This window comes from Andrographis paniculata, unplaced genomic scaffold (genome assembly GCF_009805555.1).
Source record: "Andrographis paniculata isolate CXL003 unplaced genomic scaffold, ASM980555v1 Contig62END, whole genome shotgun sequence".
Classification (NCBI taxonomy): domain Eukaryota; kingdom Viridiplantae; phylum Streptophyta; class Magnoliopsida; order Lamiales; family Acanthaceae; genus Andrographis; species Andrographis paniculata.
In genome coordinates this window covers 5,933,980-5,951,329 of record NW_026137598.1, presented here as the reverse complement: position 1 = coordinate 5,951,329, position 17,350 = coordinate 5,933,980, and the positions used below count along the sequence as shown (strand labels likewise).

The following is a 17,350-nucleotide window of genomic DNA, read 5'->3' as shown; positions in this document are numbered from 1 at the left end:
ATTAAATAAATATTATTTTTGTATAACAGATAAAATAATACTATTATACATAAAATTATTTGTTTTTAGAGTGAATAAAAAATATAAATTATATGTATGTAGTGTTGGTTTGTGTATATAGTTTTAGAATATTAATTGGATTGTTAAAAAACTGGGTTGAAGAATATAACCTAAGCTTTGAAAAACAAAAAACACACACACAAACACTCAACTCCTAAATACTTAAGGTACTTATATTAAAAAGAAATTTTATTTTATTTTCATACGCTAAAATCCACTAAGATATTCTTTATATATATATATATATATAAACAATGATTATATATTATATTAATCATTTATTTTATACGTACACTATTATTTTCAAATATAATTTTCCATTTAACAAAAAAAATAAAATAACTTTCAATTTGATATCTCCATAGCCGTGTGCTCTCGTCTGGCCGCGGCAGTATAAATACCCCACCACTCGCCATTCTTCAATCTCCAATTCCATTTCCACATCAATAATAATTCGAGAGAGAGAGAGAGAGCGCGCAATGTTCAACCGAATACTGCAGGCACTGACTGGCTGCAACCGCCAGAAGAAAAGACGAGAACCGCCGGCCGGAGACTCGCCGGAGATCGAAGCAACAACAGATCAAAGGAACGGTTGTGCTGGTGAAGAAACACGTTCTAGATCTCAACGATTTCAGCGCTTCCGTTCTCGACACGCTTCACGAATTCGTCGGCCGGAAAGTCTCTCTGCAGCTCATCAGCTCCGTCCGAACCACCACCGATTCCGGTGCGCATCAATTTATATGAATGTTTTTATTTTTTTACTATTGCAATCAGTAATTCGCTATTCATTTCTATTTTTTATATTGTTTTCGAAATCAAAATCGAGATCATCATTATTGGCGAAGAGCACGACAATTAAATGCTGTGGGGGCAACTTTTGCAGACTGAACCAGTGTAGTGTAGTACTGTAGTAGGCGATTGTGAAATTCCAACAAATTATGGTTGTTTTTTTTGGTTTTACCGAATATTTTTATTATTTATTTTCTTTTTTCTTCAAAAAAAAATAAAATTCACATCAAATAATTATTATTTTTTTATATATTTTATTCTATAAATTTATTTTATATTCTAAACACCATATTAACATTTATTTATATCACTTAGAGTTGTAAATAAAACAAACAATTCGCGAGTTTGACTCGATTATGTTCATTTTAGTTCGCTAAGAGCTTATTCTTTAAGCTAAACAAGCATAATACGAACATAAATTTTAACTCGTTAGGTTGACGAACGAGCTCGAGCTTATTCGCGAAATTTCTATATATTTATTAAAAAAATTAAATTAATAATTTTATATTTAATAAGTATATATATTTTTATAAATATTATATTTTATTCTATTTTTTTAATTTAAATATATTAATAAATTTTTTTAATTATTATTAACTAAATGTATAAATTTTTTAAAAATTTAATAAATAAAATAAAATATCTCTAGTTGAGCCGAATCGAACACGAACGAAAAAATTGCTTAACGAGCCGAACTTGAGTCCTTAACTAGTTGAGTTCAAACATAACAAGCTCAATTTTGTTAGACTCGTCCATAGTTCTATTATCACATCAAACAACTATTCAATCAACGAACAAACACACTTAATATTTATATTATGTTTATATTTATTCAAAATATTAAAAATAAATATATTATTTCGATTCAAAATTTTACAATTTAAAAAAAATATAGGAAAAAAACTGAAGGGAAAGGCCGCGTACTTAGAGAATTGGATCACAACACTCCCCTCTCTAACGCCGAGCGACTCGGCGTTCACCGTGAACTTCGATTGGGACGAGGAGAACGGAGTCCCGGGAGCGTTCATCATCAAGAACTTCCATCACGCCGAATTCTACCTCAAGACGCTCACCCTTGATAATGTCTCGGGACACGGCCGTTTTCACTTTGTGTGCAACTCGTGGGTCTATCCCGCCAACATGTACAAAAAGGATCGTATCTTTTTTACTAACCAAGTAAACATAACGAGTTAAAATTAAGCGTACTATAAGCTTCCAAACAAGTTTTATGACAAAAATAAACATATTAATATATACATTTTTTTCCCATAGGCTTATCTCCCGAAAGAAACACCGGCCGCGCTCCTCCCCTATAGAGAGGAAGAGCTAATGGCATTGCGAGGAGACGGCACCAGCGAGCTCCGAGAATGGGACAGAGTTTACGACTACGCTTATTACAACGACTTGGGGGAACCCGACAAGGGCGAGGATTACGCTCGCCCGGTTCTTGGAGGATCCTCCGAGTATCCCTACCCTCGTCGGGGAAGAACCGGACGCCCTCCGACAAAGACCGGTTAGACCGTGTTCTTTCTCCACTCATGCATGCATGTGTTCATCGATTGATTTGGATTCATTTCGGGTTTCATTTCGACAGATCCGAAGACAGAGAGCCGGATTCCGTTGCTCTTGGGGCTAAACATACATGTGCCGAGAGATGAGCGGTACGGACACTTGAAGATGTCGGATTTCCTTGGCGACGGGATAAAGTCGATCGTCCAATTTCTTGTTCCCGAGATTAAGGACATCTGCGATCGCACGCGCAATGAGTTCGACAGCTTTGAAGATGTTCGTGGATTGTACGAAGGCGGGATCAAGCTCCCCGATACTCCTCTCCTACGAAATTTGTTCGAAAAAATTCCTTTTGAGTTAGTGAAGGAAGTCCTCCGGCGAGATGGCGACGAGGGTCTATTCAAATTCCCGATGCCGAGAATCATCCGAGGTATGTCGTCTAAAAAATCTATTGACTGAAACATGTATTAAAATTTTTGTTGTTTTCGTAGATGATAAGTCGGCATGGAGGACGGATTAAGAGTTCTCGCGGGAGATGCTCGCCAGAGTCAATCCCGTTGTCATTAGCCGTCTCAAGGTGCCTAAACTCCGTGGCTCGATCGATTTGATTCGTTAAAGAAATCAAGCTAATATTTGAATGTTCGATGTGTAGGAGTTCCCGCCAAGAAGTAAGCTCGATCCGAAAGCATACGGAGACCAAACGAGCAACATAACGATCGATCATCTCAGAAAACAATTAGACGGGTTAACTGTCGATGAGGTAGTATAACGACCAATAAGCTCGAACATGCTTATCGACATTGTTTCCATCGTCTCCGGTTGAGATGAAATGTCGCGTTTCTTTAACAGGCGGTGAGCGCTAACCGACTATTCATCCTCGACCACCACGACACGACCATGCCATACCTTAGACGAATCAACACGACGACTCCCTCGAAGGTTTACGCCTCTAGAACGATACTCTTCTTGCAAAACGACGGGCTCTTAAAGGTCTTAGCGATCGAGCTCGCCTACCGCATCCCGACGGAGACCAGCACGGCACGGTCAGCAAAGTGTACACTCCTGCCCGCGACGGCGTCGAGGGCTCTGTCTGGCAGCTGGCGAAAGTGTATGTCGCCGTGAACGATTCGGGGAGGCATCAACTCATTAGCCACTGGTGAAGAAACTTATGTTCATCGTAACGGCTGCACATTCGATCGAAAACACCGATTCACGATGCTCCCGTTGTTTCTTGCAGGCTCAATACGCACGCGGCGATCGAACCGTTCGTGATCGCGACGAACCGGCAGCTCAGCATGCTCCACCCGATCCACAAGCTCCTCCAGCCTCACTTTCGTGACACGATGAACATCAACGCCTTCGCTCGACAAGTGGTGATCAATGCCGGAGGGATCCTCGAGACCACCGTCTTCCCAGCGAAGTATTCGATGGAGATGTCTTCCGCTGTTTACAAAGACTGGATTTTTCCCGATCAAGCTCTCCCCGCCGATTTACTCAAACGGTAAAAACCTCGTCAATTCGACTCGACTTTAATTTCAATTGTACCATAACTTATATAACTCGATCGCGTAGGGGGGTGGCGGTGGAGGACGCGTGCTCGCCGTATGGCCTCCGGCTACTAATCGAGGACTACCCCTACGCCGTCGATGGCCTCAAAGTTTGGTCGGCGATAAAAGAATGGGTCGATGACTATTGCAAATTCTACTACGCCTCCGACGAGGCTGTCCGAGGCGATACCGAGCTGCAATCGTGGTGGAAGGAGCTCCGCAACGAGGGCCACGGTGACAAGTGGGACGAGCCATGGTGGCCGGCCATGCGGAAGCGGCACGAGCTCGTAAACTCGTGCACGATCATTATATGGATGGCGTCGGCTCTGCATGCAGCGGTGAACTTCGGGCAGTACCCGTACGGCGGGTACATGCCGAACCGGCCGACGATGAGCCGGCGCCTGATGCCGGAGCCGGGGAGCCGGGAGTACGAGGAGCTCCGGGATGATCCGGAGCGGGTGGTGCTGAGGACGATCACGGCGAAGATGCCGACGCTGATGGGTTTAGCACTGATCGAGCTGCTGTCGCGACATTCGTCGGACGAGGTGTATCTCGGGCGGCGCGACATGCCGGAGTGGACCCGGGACGAGAAGGTTCTAGAAGCTTTTGACAAGTTCGGGAAGAGGCTGGAGGAGATCGAGAAGGAGATTATAGAGATGAATGGAGATGGAAGGTTGAAGAACAGAGTTGGGAGTGTGGAGATACCTTACACTTTGTTGTACAGGAGCAGTGGTCCCGGACTTACGGGTAAAGGGATTCCCAATAGCGTATCTATATGAATGAATAAATGTGAAAAATAAATAGATATGAATCGAGAGGGAGATTGTAGAGATGAATGGAGATGGAAGGTTGAAGAACAGAGTTGGGAGTGGGAGATACCTTACATTTGCTCTACCGGAGCAGTGATCCCGGACTTACTCGTAAAGGAATTCCCAATACTGTATCTGTATGAATGAATAAATGTGAATAAATAAATAAATGTGTGTAATATACAATATAGTATTGTTTTAAAAAATCATGTTATTTATGAATATATGTTGGTAAAGTTGATGAAAAAGTATTTATTTTTATTAAAATTGCTGTGCAAGTAAATTAACATAATATTTTATAACAGATAAAGTAATATTACATTTATACATAAAATTATTTATTTTTATTAAATATATATATAAATATATTATGTAGTGTTAGTCTGTATATATATATTTTTAAGAATATTAATTGGATTGTGAAAAAATGGTTTGAAAAACACAAACTTAAGTTTGTAAAACAAACACACACGCAACTACTAAATACTTGACGTAGTTATATTAAAAAAGAAATTTTATTTTATTTTTATACGTGGACGGATGATCACGAGGCATCTGAGGTTTGAACTATAATCCACAGCTACAAGTCCATCGTGCGTGCGCTCGTCGGCCCCGCGGCAGTATAAATACCCCACCACTCGCCATTCTTCCATCTCCAATTCCATTTCCACATCGCTAATAATTCTAGAGAGAGAGAGCAATGTTCAACCGAATACTGCAGGCACTGACTTGCCGCAACCGCCGGAAGAAAGACGAGAACCGCCGGCCGGAGACTCGCCAGAGATCGAAGCAACAACAGATCAAAGGAACGGTTGTTCTGGTGAAGAAAAACGTTCTAGATTTCAACGATTTCAGCGCTTCCGTTCTCGACACGCTTCACGAATTCGTCGGCCGGAAAGTCTCTCTGCAGCTCATCAGCTCCGTCCGAACCACCGCCGATTCCGGTGCGCATCAATTTATATAAATGTTTTTTTTTACTATTGCAATCAATAATTCGCTATTCATTTTTATTTTTTATATTGTTTTCGAAATCAAAATCGAATCATCATTATCACGAGCATTAAAATGCTCTTGGGGTAACTTTTGCAGAATGAACCAGTGTAGTGTAGACGATTGTGAAGTTCCAACAAATGTGTTTTATTTTATTTTGAAGTTGAATTTTTTATTTGATTTTATTTAAATAATATTTTATAAAAAAAAAATAAAATTGAATAATAATTTTGATACGAAATCTAGTGTCTTCTTCCTTGATTCTCCAAAAATATATATTTTTTTTTAAAAAAAATAATAATATACTACTATTACGTAGATTCACATTTTAAAAAAAAAAAATTAAACAATTTTACTAAACAAACGCTTATATTGTTATCACATAATTATATCGGGCAATTTTACTTCAAATTTTTTATTATATATATATATTATTAATTTTTATAAAAAGATATTATTTTATATTACAGCATACTGCTACATTTAAATTACTATATATTCAAATAAAAAAATTACAATTAAATATAAGTAAATAAATCGATGATAACAATTGAATTTTTTAGTAGGACAAAAATGAGTGGATGTCTCATTCTTAATATTTTCTTTTTGGTAAATATTACTACTATTTTGCGGATAAAGTATGCTTCCTTCAATTTCGTGTTAGCTCCACTCTATATAATTTATAATAATGTTTTTCTAAAAAAAGGATATTATATAAATTATTTTTATGTTAAACATTACATTAAAAAAATATATATTTATAATAATGTTTTTCTAAAGAAAGATATTATATAAATTATATAGTATTTTAATTTGAAATTTTCTTTATATAAAATATGGATAATCGTTGTTGTTAATATAAAAAATATAATAATATTTTATATTGAACGTTGACTTCTGTGAAAAGATAAAATATATTTCTACATTCATTAACAATTTATCTATTTTTCCATTTTTATGTGTCCCGTAACAAAATATCAATTTCTTTTTTTTAATAATTGTATTATATGCCTAACATTACAAATATCATTCCAATTTAATTCATTACCTCTATATCATACAATACTAACAGAGTTAATTTAATCTTTTTACCTTTATTTTTGCTTTATGTCAATATAATACTAATATTTATAAAACTTTGTGCAAAAAACAAATAGCTATATAAATATGGGACGAATGGAGTATTATTGAAAATCGTGTAGAAAAAAAATTTATTGGACAAGCAAACTCTATATTATCTACACTATTTTCTATATCTTAGGTAAAAATAATCACTTCAAACTATTTTACAAAACAAATACACTTTATATTCAATAATTAGTTTATATTTATAATATTAAATTGAAACATTTTTTTATTAAAAAAACCATGTTAAATGAATAGTTCATTGAAAGTTTTTAAGTTAATTAATAATTTAATATGGTATTAGAATCGAATTCTTTCGTATTTGAATTGTACCATCACCTATTCATTGTCCTGTGACGTATATTCACCTGAGAAAATAATTAATTCACGCTCTTGTATATGAATAAATGATACATATGAATATTGCACGTAGACGATAAATCATGAGTGTGTTTAGTTGTAAGATTTTGATTTCAAATGGTAAAATTTTAAATTAAAATAATTGTTTGATATAATATAAATATATATTAATGTAATGTTTTAAATATAAAATTAAATTTTAACTTAATATAATAAATAAAAATAAATGTTTGATTTGATTTTATATTTTTCAGAGAAAAAAAAGTTAGATAGTAAAATCAAAAGTAAAATCTTATGAGTAAAAATCGCTACCCGAAAGTTTACACTGGGTAAACCCTCGGCGGAACATAATATCCTGCAAACCAGACCCGACGGGAAAGTCACATTAGGCGAACCATGTATGGCAGGTGATCTGAGGCGTCGGGACCTCACGGTCACAAGTCCAACTCCTACACCACCAAGTCATCCCTTACGGGACAAAACTGAAGTATGTTGTATCTAAAATAGTGCCCCTCAGTCTGACCCCATAAACTATTTAGGGTGTGTTTGTTTGGGGGTTTGGATTTTGAGTTGAGATTTGAATAGTAAAAATTTTGAATTTGAATAGTTGTATGATGTGATATAAATAGGTATTGATGTGATGGTTTGAAGGTAAAATTGATTTTTAGTATAATATAAAAAATAAAAAATATGTGTTTTATTTAATGTTTTTGGTGAAAAAAAATTGGAATGAATAGTGAAAATCTAATCCAATCCCCCAAACAAACACACCCTTGATTAATTTCACCACCACTTTTATTAAGTCATAAGAAATCGTGTTTTTTGGTCTTCATGAAGAAAAAATATAATAATATGTTAAACGCTACATCATGATCACTTGACTGACTCCTAATAAAATTTATGTATCGAGAGTAGTAGTTGAACCAAATCAATTATAAAATTAGATATGTCACCCTGAAATTTGGCGGATCTACTTGTGTATTTGTGCATCAGTCCTATTTGTTTTATTTTTATTTAAATTATAGTTTGAATATGTTTTTTTTTTTTTTAAAATTATAATAACTTATAAAGAGTAGTAATAGTATAATAATAATAATAACTAGAAAAAAAAATACTTAGATTGATACCCCTGTGAGTATTTTTAATAAACTTTATACTTTAGAAATACTAAAGATTCAAACTTTATTTTATTTTATTTTTCATTTTAATATCGTATTCTCTACTTATTGGAATTTTCAAATCATTCGCAATACAATTACACGAGACTATCTCCTTTTGTACAGATTTTTAATGTAGTGTGCATTTTTTTATTAATTTTTATTTTTTATAATAAAAAGATAGCTCAAATATTCCATAATATATACTTTTTTATATATAGTAATATTTTTAAAATAAATAATAATTAATTATATTTTATTTTATCGTATTATTCAAATAAAAAATAAATATTTATTTATTTTTATCATATTATATAATTTATAAATTATTTTTTTTAATACTCCTCATGTTTCAACTTTTTTGTCCATTTGAATGTATATACGATAACATAGATAAATTACAATTAATAAATAATTAAAAAGTACATTAGTAAAACTAATTATTATATAATATAAATACTTATATATTAAGATAATTAATTAATTAATTTAACAAAAATTAAAAAATTATTGAGTATAAAATTTAAATTATGATTCAAGTGTATAATAATTTTTTTAAAAATAAAATAAATAAATAAAAAGAGACAGACAAAAATAAAATTAATCAACTAGAAAAATATGAGATGAAAAAAATACTATTCATCTAAATTTTTGTATTTAAAACCAAATGTTGCACAATGAAACCGTAGTAATATGATTTTTTTTTATTAAAAAATATATTAATTATAGATTTTTTAAAATAAAAAGAAAAAAAAAACTTATTTTATTTTAGGAAGGGAGTAATTATTTCCGCTCAAATACTTTTGTGACTTCTTTATGATATAGATCACTGCACACGCCACTACATCATTTCTTCCGAGGCTCATATTTCAAATTACCTTAAATAATTGCTTTTGTTGCTACCTTGTAATTCTAACATGTATAATATTTTATTTAAATTGTGGTACTACATCTCGAATTATCATAGATTATTACAAGTAATTTATGCTTATATTTATTTAAATATATATATTATTTTAATTCAAAATTTTACTGTCTTAAATAAATTACAGGAAACAAACTAAAAGGAAAAGTCGGAAAGACAACGCACTTAGAGAATTGGATTACAACACTCCCTTCTCTAACGCCGAGCGACTCGGCATTCACCGTGAACTTCGATTGGGACGAGGAGGAGGACGGAGTCCCGGGAGCGTTCATCATCAAGAACTTTCATCACGCTGAATTCTACCTCAAGACGCTCACCCTCGACAATGTTCCGGGACACGGCCGTGTTCACTTTATGTGCAACTCGTGGGTCTATCCCGCCAACAAGTACAAAACGGATCGTATCTTCTTCACTAACCAAGTAAACATAACGAGCTAAAATTAAATTTACTGTAAGTTTCCAAAAAAGTTTTACGACAAAAATAAATGCACTAATATGTTCTTTTTCCACGTAGGCTTATCTCCCGAGCGAAACGCCGGCCGCGCTCCTCCCCTACAGAGAGGAAGAGCTAATGGCATTGCGTGGAGACGGCACCGGCGAGCTCCAAGAATGGGATAGAGTTTACGACTACGCTTATTACAACGACTTGGGGGATCCCGACAAGGGCGAGGATTACGCTCGCCCGGTTCTCGGTGGATCCTCCGAGTATCCCTACCCTCGTCGGGGAAGAACCGGACGTCCTCCGACAAAGACCGGTTAGACCGTGTTCTTTCTCGACTCATGCATGTATGTGTTCATCGATCGATTTGGGTTTATTTTGGGTTTAATTTTGATAGATCCGACGACGGAGAGCCGGATTCCGTTGCTCTTGGGGCTAAACATACATGTGCCGAGAGATGAGCGGTACGGACACTTGAAGATGTCGGATTTCCTTGGCGACGGGATAAAGTCGATCGTTCAATTTCTTGTTCCCGAGATTAAGGACGTGTGTGATCGTACGTGCAATGAATTCGACAGCTTCGAAGATGTTTATGGATTGTACGAAGGCGGGATCAAGCTCCCCGATACTCCTCTCCTACGAAATTTGTTCGAAAACATTCCTTTCGAGCTAGTGAAGGAAGTCCTCCGGCGAGACGGTGACGAGGGTCTATTCAAATTCCCGATGCCAAGAGTCATCCAAGGTACATCGTCGCGAAAATCTATCGACCGAGACTTGTTTTAACATTTTGGTTGTTTTCGTAGAGGATAAGTCGGCATGGAGGACGGATGAAGAGTTCGCGCGGGAGATGCTCGCCGGAGTCAATCCCGTCGTCATTAGCCGTCTCAAGGTGCCTAAACTCCGTTGCTCGATCGATTAGATTCGTTGAAGAAATCGAGCTAATATTTGAATGTTCAATGTGTAGGAGTTCCCGCCAAGAAGTAAGCTCGATCCTAAAGCATACGGCAACCAAATGAGCACCATTACGATCGATCATCTCGGCAAACAATTAGACGGGTTAACCGTCGATGAGGTAACGATCAACCAGCTCGAACATGCTTATCGAAATTTTTTTCATCAACCGGAACGTGTCGTGTTTCTTTAATAGGCGGTGAGCGCTAACCGGCTTTTCATCCTTGACCACCACGACACGACCATGCCATACCTGAGGCGAATCAACACGACGACTCCCTCGAAGGTTTACGCCTCTAGAACAATACTCTTCTTGCAAAACGATTGGCGCTTGAAGGTCTTAGCGATCGAGCTCAGCCTACCGCATCCCAACGGAGACCAGCACGGCGCGGTCAGCAAAGTGTACACTCCTGCCGATGACGACGTTGAGGGCTCTGTCTGGCAGCTGGCGAAAGCGTACGTCGCCGTGAACGATTCGGGGAGGCATCAACTCATTAGCCACTGGTGAAGAAACCTACATTCATCGTAACGGCTGCACATTCGAGCGACAACACCGATTCATGATGCTCCCGTTGTTTCTTCGCAGGCTGAATACGCACGCAGCAATGGAACCGTTCGTGATCGCGACTAACCGGCAGCTCAGCGCGCTCCACCCGATCCACAAGCTCCTTCAACCTCACTTTCGCGATACGATGAACATCAACGCGTTCGGTCGTCAAGTCGTGATCAATGCCGGAGGGATCCTCGAGACCACCGTCTTCCCGGTGAAGTATTCGATGGAGATGTCTTCTGCCTTTTACAAGGACTGGATTTTCCCTGATCAAGCGCTCCCCGCCGATCTACTCAAACGGTAAAAACCTCGTCCATTCGAGTCGACTTTCAACTATACCGCAACTAATATAACTCGATCGCGTAGGGGGATGGCGGTGGAGGACGCGAGCTCGCCGTATGGCCTCCGGCTACTAATCGAAGACTACCCCTACGCCGTCGACGGCCTGAAAGTTTGGTCAGCGATAAAAGAATGGGTCGACGGCTATTGCAAATTCTACTATGCCTCCGACGAGGCTGTCCAAGGCGATACCGAGCTGCAATCATGGTGGAAGGAGCTCCGCAATGAGGGCCACGGCGACAAATGGGACGAGCCGTGGTGGCCGGCCATGCGGACGCGGGACGAGCTCGTAAGCTCATGCACGATCATCATATGGACGGCGTCGGCTCTGCATGCGGCGCTGAACTTCGGGCAGTACCCGTATGGCGGGTACATGCCGAACCGGCCGACAATGAGCCGGCGCCTAATGCCAGAGCCGGGGAGCCAGGAGTACGAGGAGCTCCGGGATGATCCGGAGCGGGTGGTGCTGAGGACGATCACGGCGAAGATGCCGACGCTGATGGGTATAGCGCTGATCGAGCTGTTGTCGCGCCATTCGTCAGACGAGGTGTATCTCGGGCAGCGTGACACGCCGGAGTGGACCCGGGATGAGAAGGTTCTAGAAGCTTTCGGAAAGTTCGGGAAGAGGCTGGAAGAGATCGAGAAGGAGATTGTAGAGATGAATGGAGATGGAAGGTTGAAGAACAGAATGGGGAGTGTGGAGATACCTTATACTTTGTTGTACCGGAGCAGTGGTCCCGGACTTACTGGTAAAGGGATTCCCAATAGCGTATCTATATGAAAGAATAAATGTGAAAAGTAAAGAAATTAACGTGTAATATACAATAAAGGGATAATCTTATCCTTAAAATGACCTTGAGGTGTAAAGGTTGTATTTATCCCGTCTGTATCGGAACTACTGTGAGTACTCACATTTAATATATATTTTTTTATTAAATATCTTAACAGTAAATCCAAACCAAAATTTCTAAAAAAGACACACATTTAAAGAAATGGTTAGACTCAAATTAGAGGATGCTCTTTTGTCAGCTCATCAAGAATTATAACCGTTAGTGAGGTCCGAAATCGGACGGCTCAGATTGCTCCAAATTCAAATGCGATTTTGAAATTTTGAATGTTAATAAATGCCAGATCTTCTTTCCGACCGTTAAATCGTTTATTTTCATCTCCCTTTCTAAGCGCTCGGACTTCTGCAATTTTGCACACAGATTTTGAGTCGATCAAGAAGGCGAAGATTGATGGCAGCAATCGTCGATGGTATTTGATTTTCTCTACAATGTTTGTAATTCTATGGACGCCTGGAGTCTGTGTGTGGTTGTTTTTAGGGTTTTTTGGATACGGTAACATACTAACATCGTATTGTTCGTTTTATGTACAGATCGAACCCTAGAAAAATTATGTTCAAGTTTCGATAATGCTATCAATTTATCTCAACACCACGCAGGTTCGTTGAGCTTAATTATTATTTTCTTAAATCTATATTTCTATATTTGTTTCTGGCAAGTGAAGTTCATTTCTGATTCTGTATTTTCGCTTCCAGAAATTGTCGCCGTCGCTCACGATTTGAACGCTCCTATGCAAGAATCTGAATCTGGTTTGTTTTACTGTCGCTTTATTGTTGAAATATCTTGGAATTATTTGTAGAGGAAAATGAGATATGTGATTAATGGCTAGATGACTGATTTTTCTGGATTTGGGGATTGACCAGGGGAAACTGAAGGAATTTCTTGTTCAGTGGATAAGTATTGTGCGTCTAATTCTTCTGAAGAAACGTATGAGATCCAGACTACATCAAAATTTCTGAAAATAGAAAATCTCAACAACTCAGTGCAGGTAAAGGGGAGTTTATAAGAAGGCATTTGTGTGTCAAGAATTCCTAGTTTCAGTTTTGACTGCAAGTCGTTGCCTGTGATTTCAGGTTCTTAAGAAGGAACGTGATCGTCTTCGCAATGAAGTGAAGAGCATCTTTAATTCATTTCCTGATGTTGAAGCTTTCACTGCTCTGCAACATATGAGTATGTCAGCTATGCTTTAATATATTTTTTTTTATATTTCTGGCTTACATATTGTGAGTTGTGACCACTGTAATTGTCTGTTGAATTTGCTTTTAGGCGAAGAACATGAACTTCTGAGAAATAAATGCCAAGAAGAGTGCGGGGTACTGAAGAAGAAGTATCTTGAAGAATGCTATGAAAGAAAGAAACTCTACAATGAAGTGATAGAACTCAAAGGAAATATCAGGGTCTTTTGCAGGAACAGGCCGCTGAAGGAAGATGAGATTGCGAATGGGTCGACTTCGGTTCTTGATCATGATTCATGTCAGGAGAATGAGTTACAAATCATTTGTTCGGATTCTTCCCGGAAGCAATTCAAATTTGATCATGTATTCAGACCTGAGGACGATCAAGGTAACACATTATATAATTGAAGTGAAATATGCCTGCCAGATCATTACCTTCTTTTATTGATCCAATGCCCTTTCCGATGTGCAGAGGCTGTCTTTCTTCAAACTCTGCCAGTAGTTACCTCTGTCTTGGATGGATACAATGTGTGCATATTTGCTTATGGGCAAACTGGCACCGGGAAGACATACACCATGGAAGGAACACATGAAAATCGGGGAGTAAACTATAGGACTCTTGAGGAGCTCTTCAGATTAATTGAGAAGAGAAGCAGTATTATAAAATATGAATTGTGTGTTAGCATGCTTGAGGTTTACAATGAAAAGATAAGGGATCTTCTCATTGACGACTCGAACCAACCTGACAAAAGGTAAGCCCTCCTTACTCTTAGCCTGTTGCAATTTTTCAATCATTGTTTAATTCTTGCCCTTTATCCAGCTCACATCAACAAAGAAACATGTTGCTTTGCCATTTTTTTCTTCTATATTGGTGCTAGGATTTATGGCACTATGACAAAGTTTAGTTTGCCTATTTGAGTTGGGTGACGGGCTTCTTGTTCGAAGTCTTTTATGGATAGAATTAGAATTATATTCATTATAGGATTTCCTTGTTCCTTTTGTGACTTCTGCTCACATTGGATTAAAATTAAACTTTATATTGTTTTTTTGGCAAAGAGAACTAATGCTATTTGCAATACAGGTTGGAGATAAAACAATCAGCTGAGGGCACTCAAGAAGTCCCCGGACTTGTCGAAGCGCGTGTTTACAATACAGAAGAGGTTTGGCGCCTGCTCAGAGCAGGAAGTCAGGCAAGATCCGTCGGATCCACTAATGCTAACGAGCTTAGCAGCCGGTCTCACTGGTAGTTCTGCTACATTCTTGTGTGCACTGCCCTTTTTTGTTCCTTAATTACTCCTACAACACTGATCATCCGGAGTTGGTTGTTTTCTTTCACATCCATGCAGCTTGTTGCGGGTCACCATTGTAGGCGAAAATTTAGTAAACGGGGTAAGAACAAGAAGCCATTTGTGGCTAGTTGATCTAGCAGGAAGCGAGCGGGTTAGTAAGACTGAAGTTGAAGGAGAAAGATTAAAAGAATCTCAGTTTATAAACAAATCCTTATCGGCGTTGGGCGATGTCATCTCTGCACTTGCATCGAAAACATCCCATGTTCCTTACAGGTGTGGCTTTTACTCTCTCCTCTCTTACATATACATCTCTGTATACATTTTTCGCCGAATTTTGCTTTATTAATTTCCTTCTATAAACTAACAGGAACTCAAAACTCACACATTTGCTCCAAAGTTCTCTAGGTAAGCTTTGTGCTGATCTACTTGACTCGATTACTCGAACACTTAGATAAACAATGAGAAAGCACATATAAATACTTCTTAGATGAGTTGTATGTATATATAATCGAAAGAAACATTTATGTGGATAATAATATTACCTTCTCTAATGCAGGAGGGGACTGTAAAACATTGATGTTTGTTCAAATTAGTCCAAATGCAGCTGACTTAGCAGAAACTCTTTGCTCGTTGAATTTCGCCAGCCGTGTTCGAGGAGTCGAGCATGGACCTGCACGAAGACAGACGGATCATGGAGAGCTTCTAAAATACAAACAGCTTGTATGTCAACAACACCACAAACTTCGCCTGGCTCAAAATCATTTTCGCCATATCATGAGATGGTTTCGAACTAACTTTCTGATCTATGTTTCTCCTAGGTTGAGAAAGCGAAACATGATGAGAAGGAAACAAAAAAGTTGCAGGACAATGTGCAATCCTTACAGCTAAGGCTGACTGCCAGAGAAAGTGTTTGCAGAAATCTGCAAGAAAAGGTCGAAATCTAAAATATTTTCGCAAACTAAACTGCTGTACTCTAAATATGAGGAACTTGAGCTTGACTTGAAATCAATCCTTACAGGTTCGCGAGCTCGAAAACCAGTTAGCCGAGGAGAGGAAGATAAGATTGAAACAGGAAAACCGAGCATTGGCTACATCGACTTCAATGGACAAAAAACCTCCCTTAGCTCCATCAAAATTAAGGCCTCCTCTCCGAAAAATTACAAACAACATCCCTGTTCCATCCCCGGCTCCCACACTAAAGAACACCATGTCTATTCTCCCTGCTGTGAACGAAGAACGCAAAGAGGATGGATTATTCCCTTTATCTCTAAACGAAAGGAAGGAGAAATCGAGCTTACAAGCAAGGCGAGGCTCGATAGCCATGAGACCACCACCACCTCCTCCAGCAACAACAACAGGTCATCAAACTTTTCTTCGTCCGAGAAGAAGAGCTTCTGTGGCAACTCTACAAGCAAGGCGAGGTTCGATAGCCGTGAGGCCACTTCCTCCCCCTCCAGCAACAACAACAGGTGATCAAACTTTTCGTCCGAGAAGAAGAGCTTCTGTGGCAACTCTCCAGCCTGAATTGAACTCAACAATGAAACAAGCTCCATCAGAAGGCTCATCATCATCGATCCAGCCGAGAATCAGACGATTCGTGGGCAGGCAATCGTATGTGTGGGATCCGCAAAAGTTGTGGCGAACATCAAGAGTGCCTTCACCACTTCAGCAGCAGCAGCAGCAACCATTGAATGAATTGACATCGGTTGGATTGCCTAGTGCGGCGAGTAGTAGTAAGTTCAGAGGAAGCCCGCCTTCGCAATGGAAGCCGACGCATCCGACGGTGGTGGCGCTGCAGAGGAAGAAACAGTTGGTTTGGAGTCCATTGAAATTGAAAGCCATGAAGAGCAAGAGGAATTCATTGATGTACTAGTCATAATATTACACAGGTATGTTTTTTTTTTTTTTTGCCTCAATACTTAATCATCATGCTGATGGTTTCTTTCATTATTCATCTTTTAGGAATTAATGATGCTTTTCGAAAAACCAATTGCCTTATCTTTCTTGTGAGTATTTTGGTTCTTTTGTTACTGCAAATTTGATGGAAATTTCATATGTTTTGCATGGGGGATTTCATAAATACAACACGGGCGTGTTTATTGGAAATATGGCCGTGTTTTAGTCTGACTCGGTTCTTTTACACATAGGATAAGTGGTCGGACACGTCAGCAGTTGGTCTGTCAAAGAGTGGGAGTGGGGTCGAAACTGATATGTAGTATATAGTTTGGTGTCTATTAATAATGTTGAGTCCCATATAATTTGATCATATATATTTTTTTGTTTTAGTTTGTATCATATAATTTGTTTTTTTTTTCTTAAAAAATAATAATAATTACATTATAATCAAATTTTAAATTTTATAATTTTATTAATTTTAAATAACTTAATTAGTTATTTTAATTTTATTTTATAATTATTTTATTATATAATAATTATTTTTATTAATATATTTTTAAAATTATTTATTATTATATTCTTACCTATATATCTA

The 17,350-nt window shown here is 37.9% G+C and overlaps 2 protein-coding genes and 1 pseudogene across 4 annotated transcripts; all 3 read left to right on the top strand.

Annotated features, from left to right (window-relative positions):
• The first annotated feature begins 567 nt into the window (after positions 1–567).
• Positions 568–4,930, top strand: LOC127260450 (probable linoleate 9S-lipoxygenase 5; annotated as a pseudogene).
• Positions 4,931–5,331: 401 nt separating this feature from the next.
• On the top strand, positions 5,332–12,456 carry LOC127260905 (probable linoleate 9S-lipoxygenase 5). Its single transcript, XM_051288952.1, has 9 exons — positions 5,332–5,658; positions 9,399–9,691; positions 9,786–10,026; positions 10,108–10,452; positions 10,514–10,599; positions 10,675–10,782; positions 10,858–11,165; positions 11,248–11,511; positions 11,578–12,456. Exons 1-9 carry the CDS (start codon positions 5,415–5,417, stop codon positions 12,329–12,331), a joined length of 2,643 nt encoding a protein of 880 aa, XP_051144909.1. The 5' UTR covers positions 5,332–5,414; the 3' UTR covers positions 12,332–12,456.
• Positions 12,457–12,662: 206 nt separating this feature from the next.
• Positions 12,663–17,081, top strand: LOC127260718 (kinesin-like protein KIN-14S). 3 transcript variants are annotated; one of them, XR_007840786.1, is made up of 15 exons: positions 12,663–12,807; positions 12,929–12,994; positions 13,091–13,144; positions 13,259–13,383; positions 13,469–13,565; positions 13,662–13,958; positions 14,043–14,322; positions 14,652–14,813; positions 14,917–15,132; positions 15,227–15,264; positions 15,416–15,579; positions 15,678–15,791; positions 15,878–16,748; positions 16,822–16,865; positions 17,007–17,057. XR_007840786.1 is itself a non-coding variant. In XM_051288612.1 (14 exons), the coding sequence occupies exons 1-13, from the start codon at positions 12,789–12,791 to the stop codon at positions 16,730–16,732; spliced, it is 2,487 nt and encodes an 828-aa protein (XP_051144569.1). In that variant the 5' UTR covers positions 12,663–12,788; the 3' UTR covers positions 16,733–16,748; positions 16,822–17,081. The 3 variants fall into 3 exon arrangements, 2 of the variants coding, with proteins under 2 accessions (XP_051144569.1, XP_051144568.1); XM_051288612.1 differs by having other exon boundaries at positions 16,822–17,081; XM_051288611.1 differs by having other exon boundaries at positions 15,878–17,081.
• Positions 17,082–17,350: the final 269 nt, after the last annotated feature.

Coding starts and splice junctions, on each gene's coding strand:
- LOC127260905 (XM_051288952.1), top strand. CDS start 5,415: ATGTTCAACCGAATACTGCAGGCACTGACTTGCCGCAACCGCCGGAAG. Junction 5,659..9,398: donor CCGAACCACCGCCGATTCCG/GTGCGCATCAAT, acceptor AATAAATTACAG/GAAACAAACTAAAAGGAAAA. Junction 9,692..9,785: donor GTATCTTCTTCACTAACCAA/GTAAACATAACG, acceptor TTTTCCACGTAG/GCTTATCTCCCGAGCGAAAC.
- LOC127260718 (XM_051288612.1), top strand. Junction 15,133..15,226: donor ACATCCCATGTTCCTTACAG/GTGTGGCTTTTA, acceptor ATAAACTAACAG/GAACTCAAAACTCACACATT. Junction 15,792..15,877: donor GCAGAAATCTGCAAGAAAAG/GTCGAAATCTAA, acceptor CAATCCTTACAG/GTTCGCGAGCTCGAAAACCA.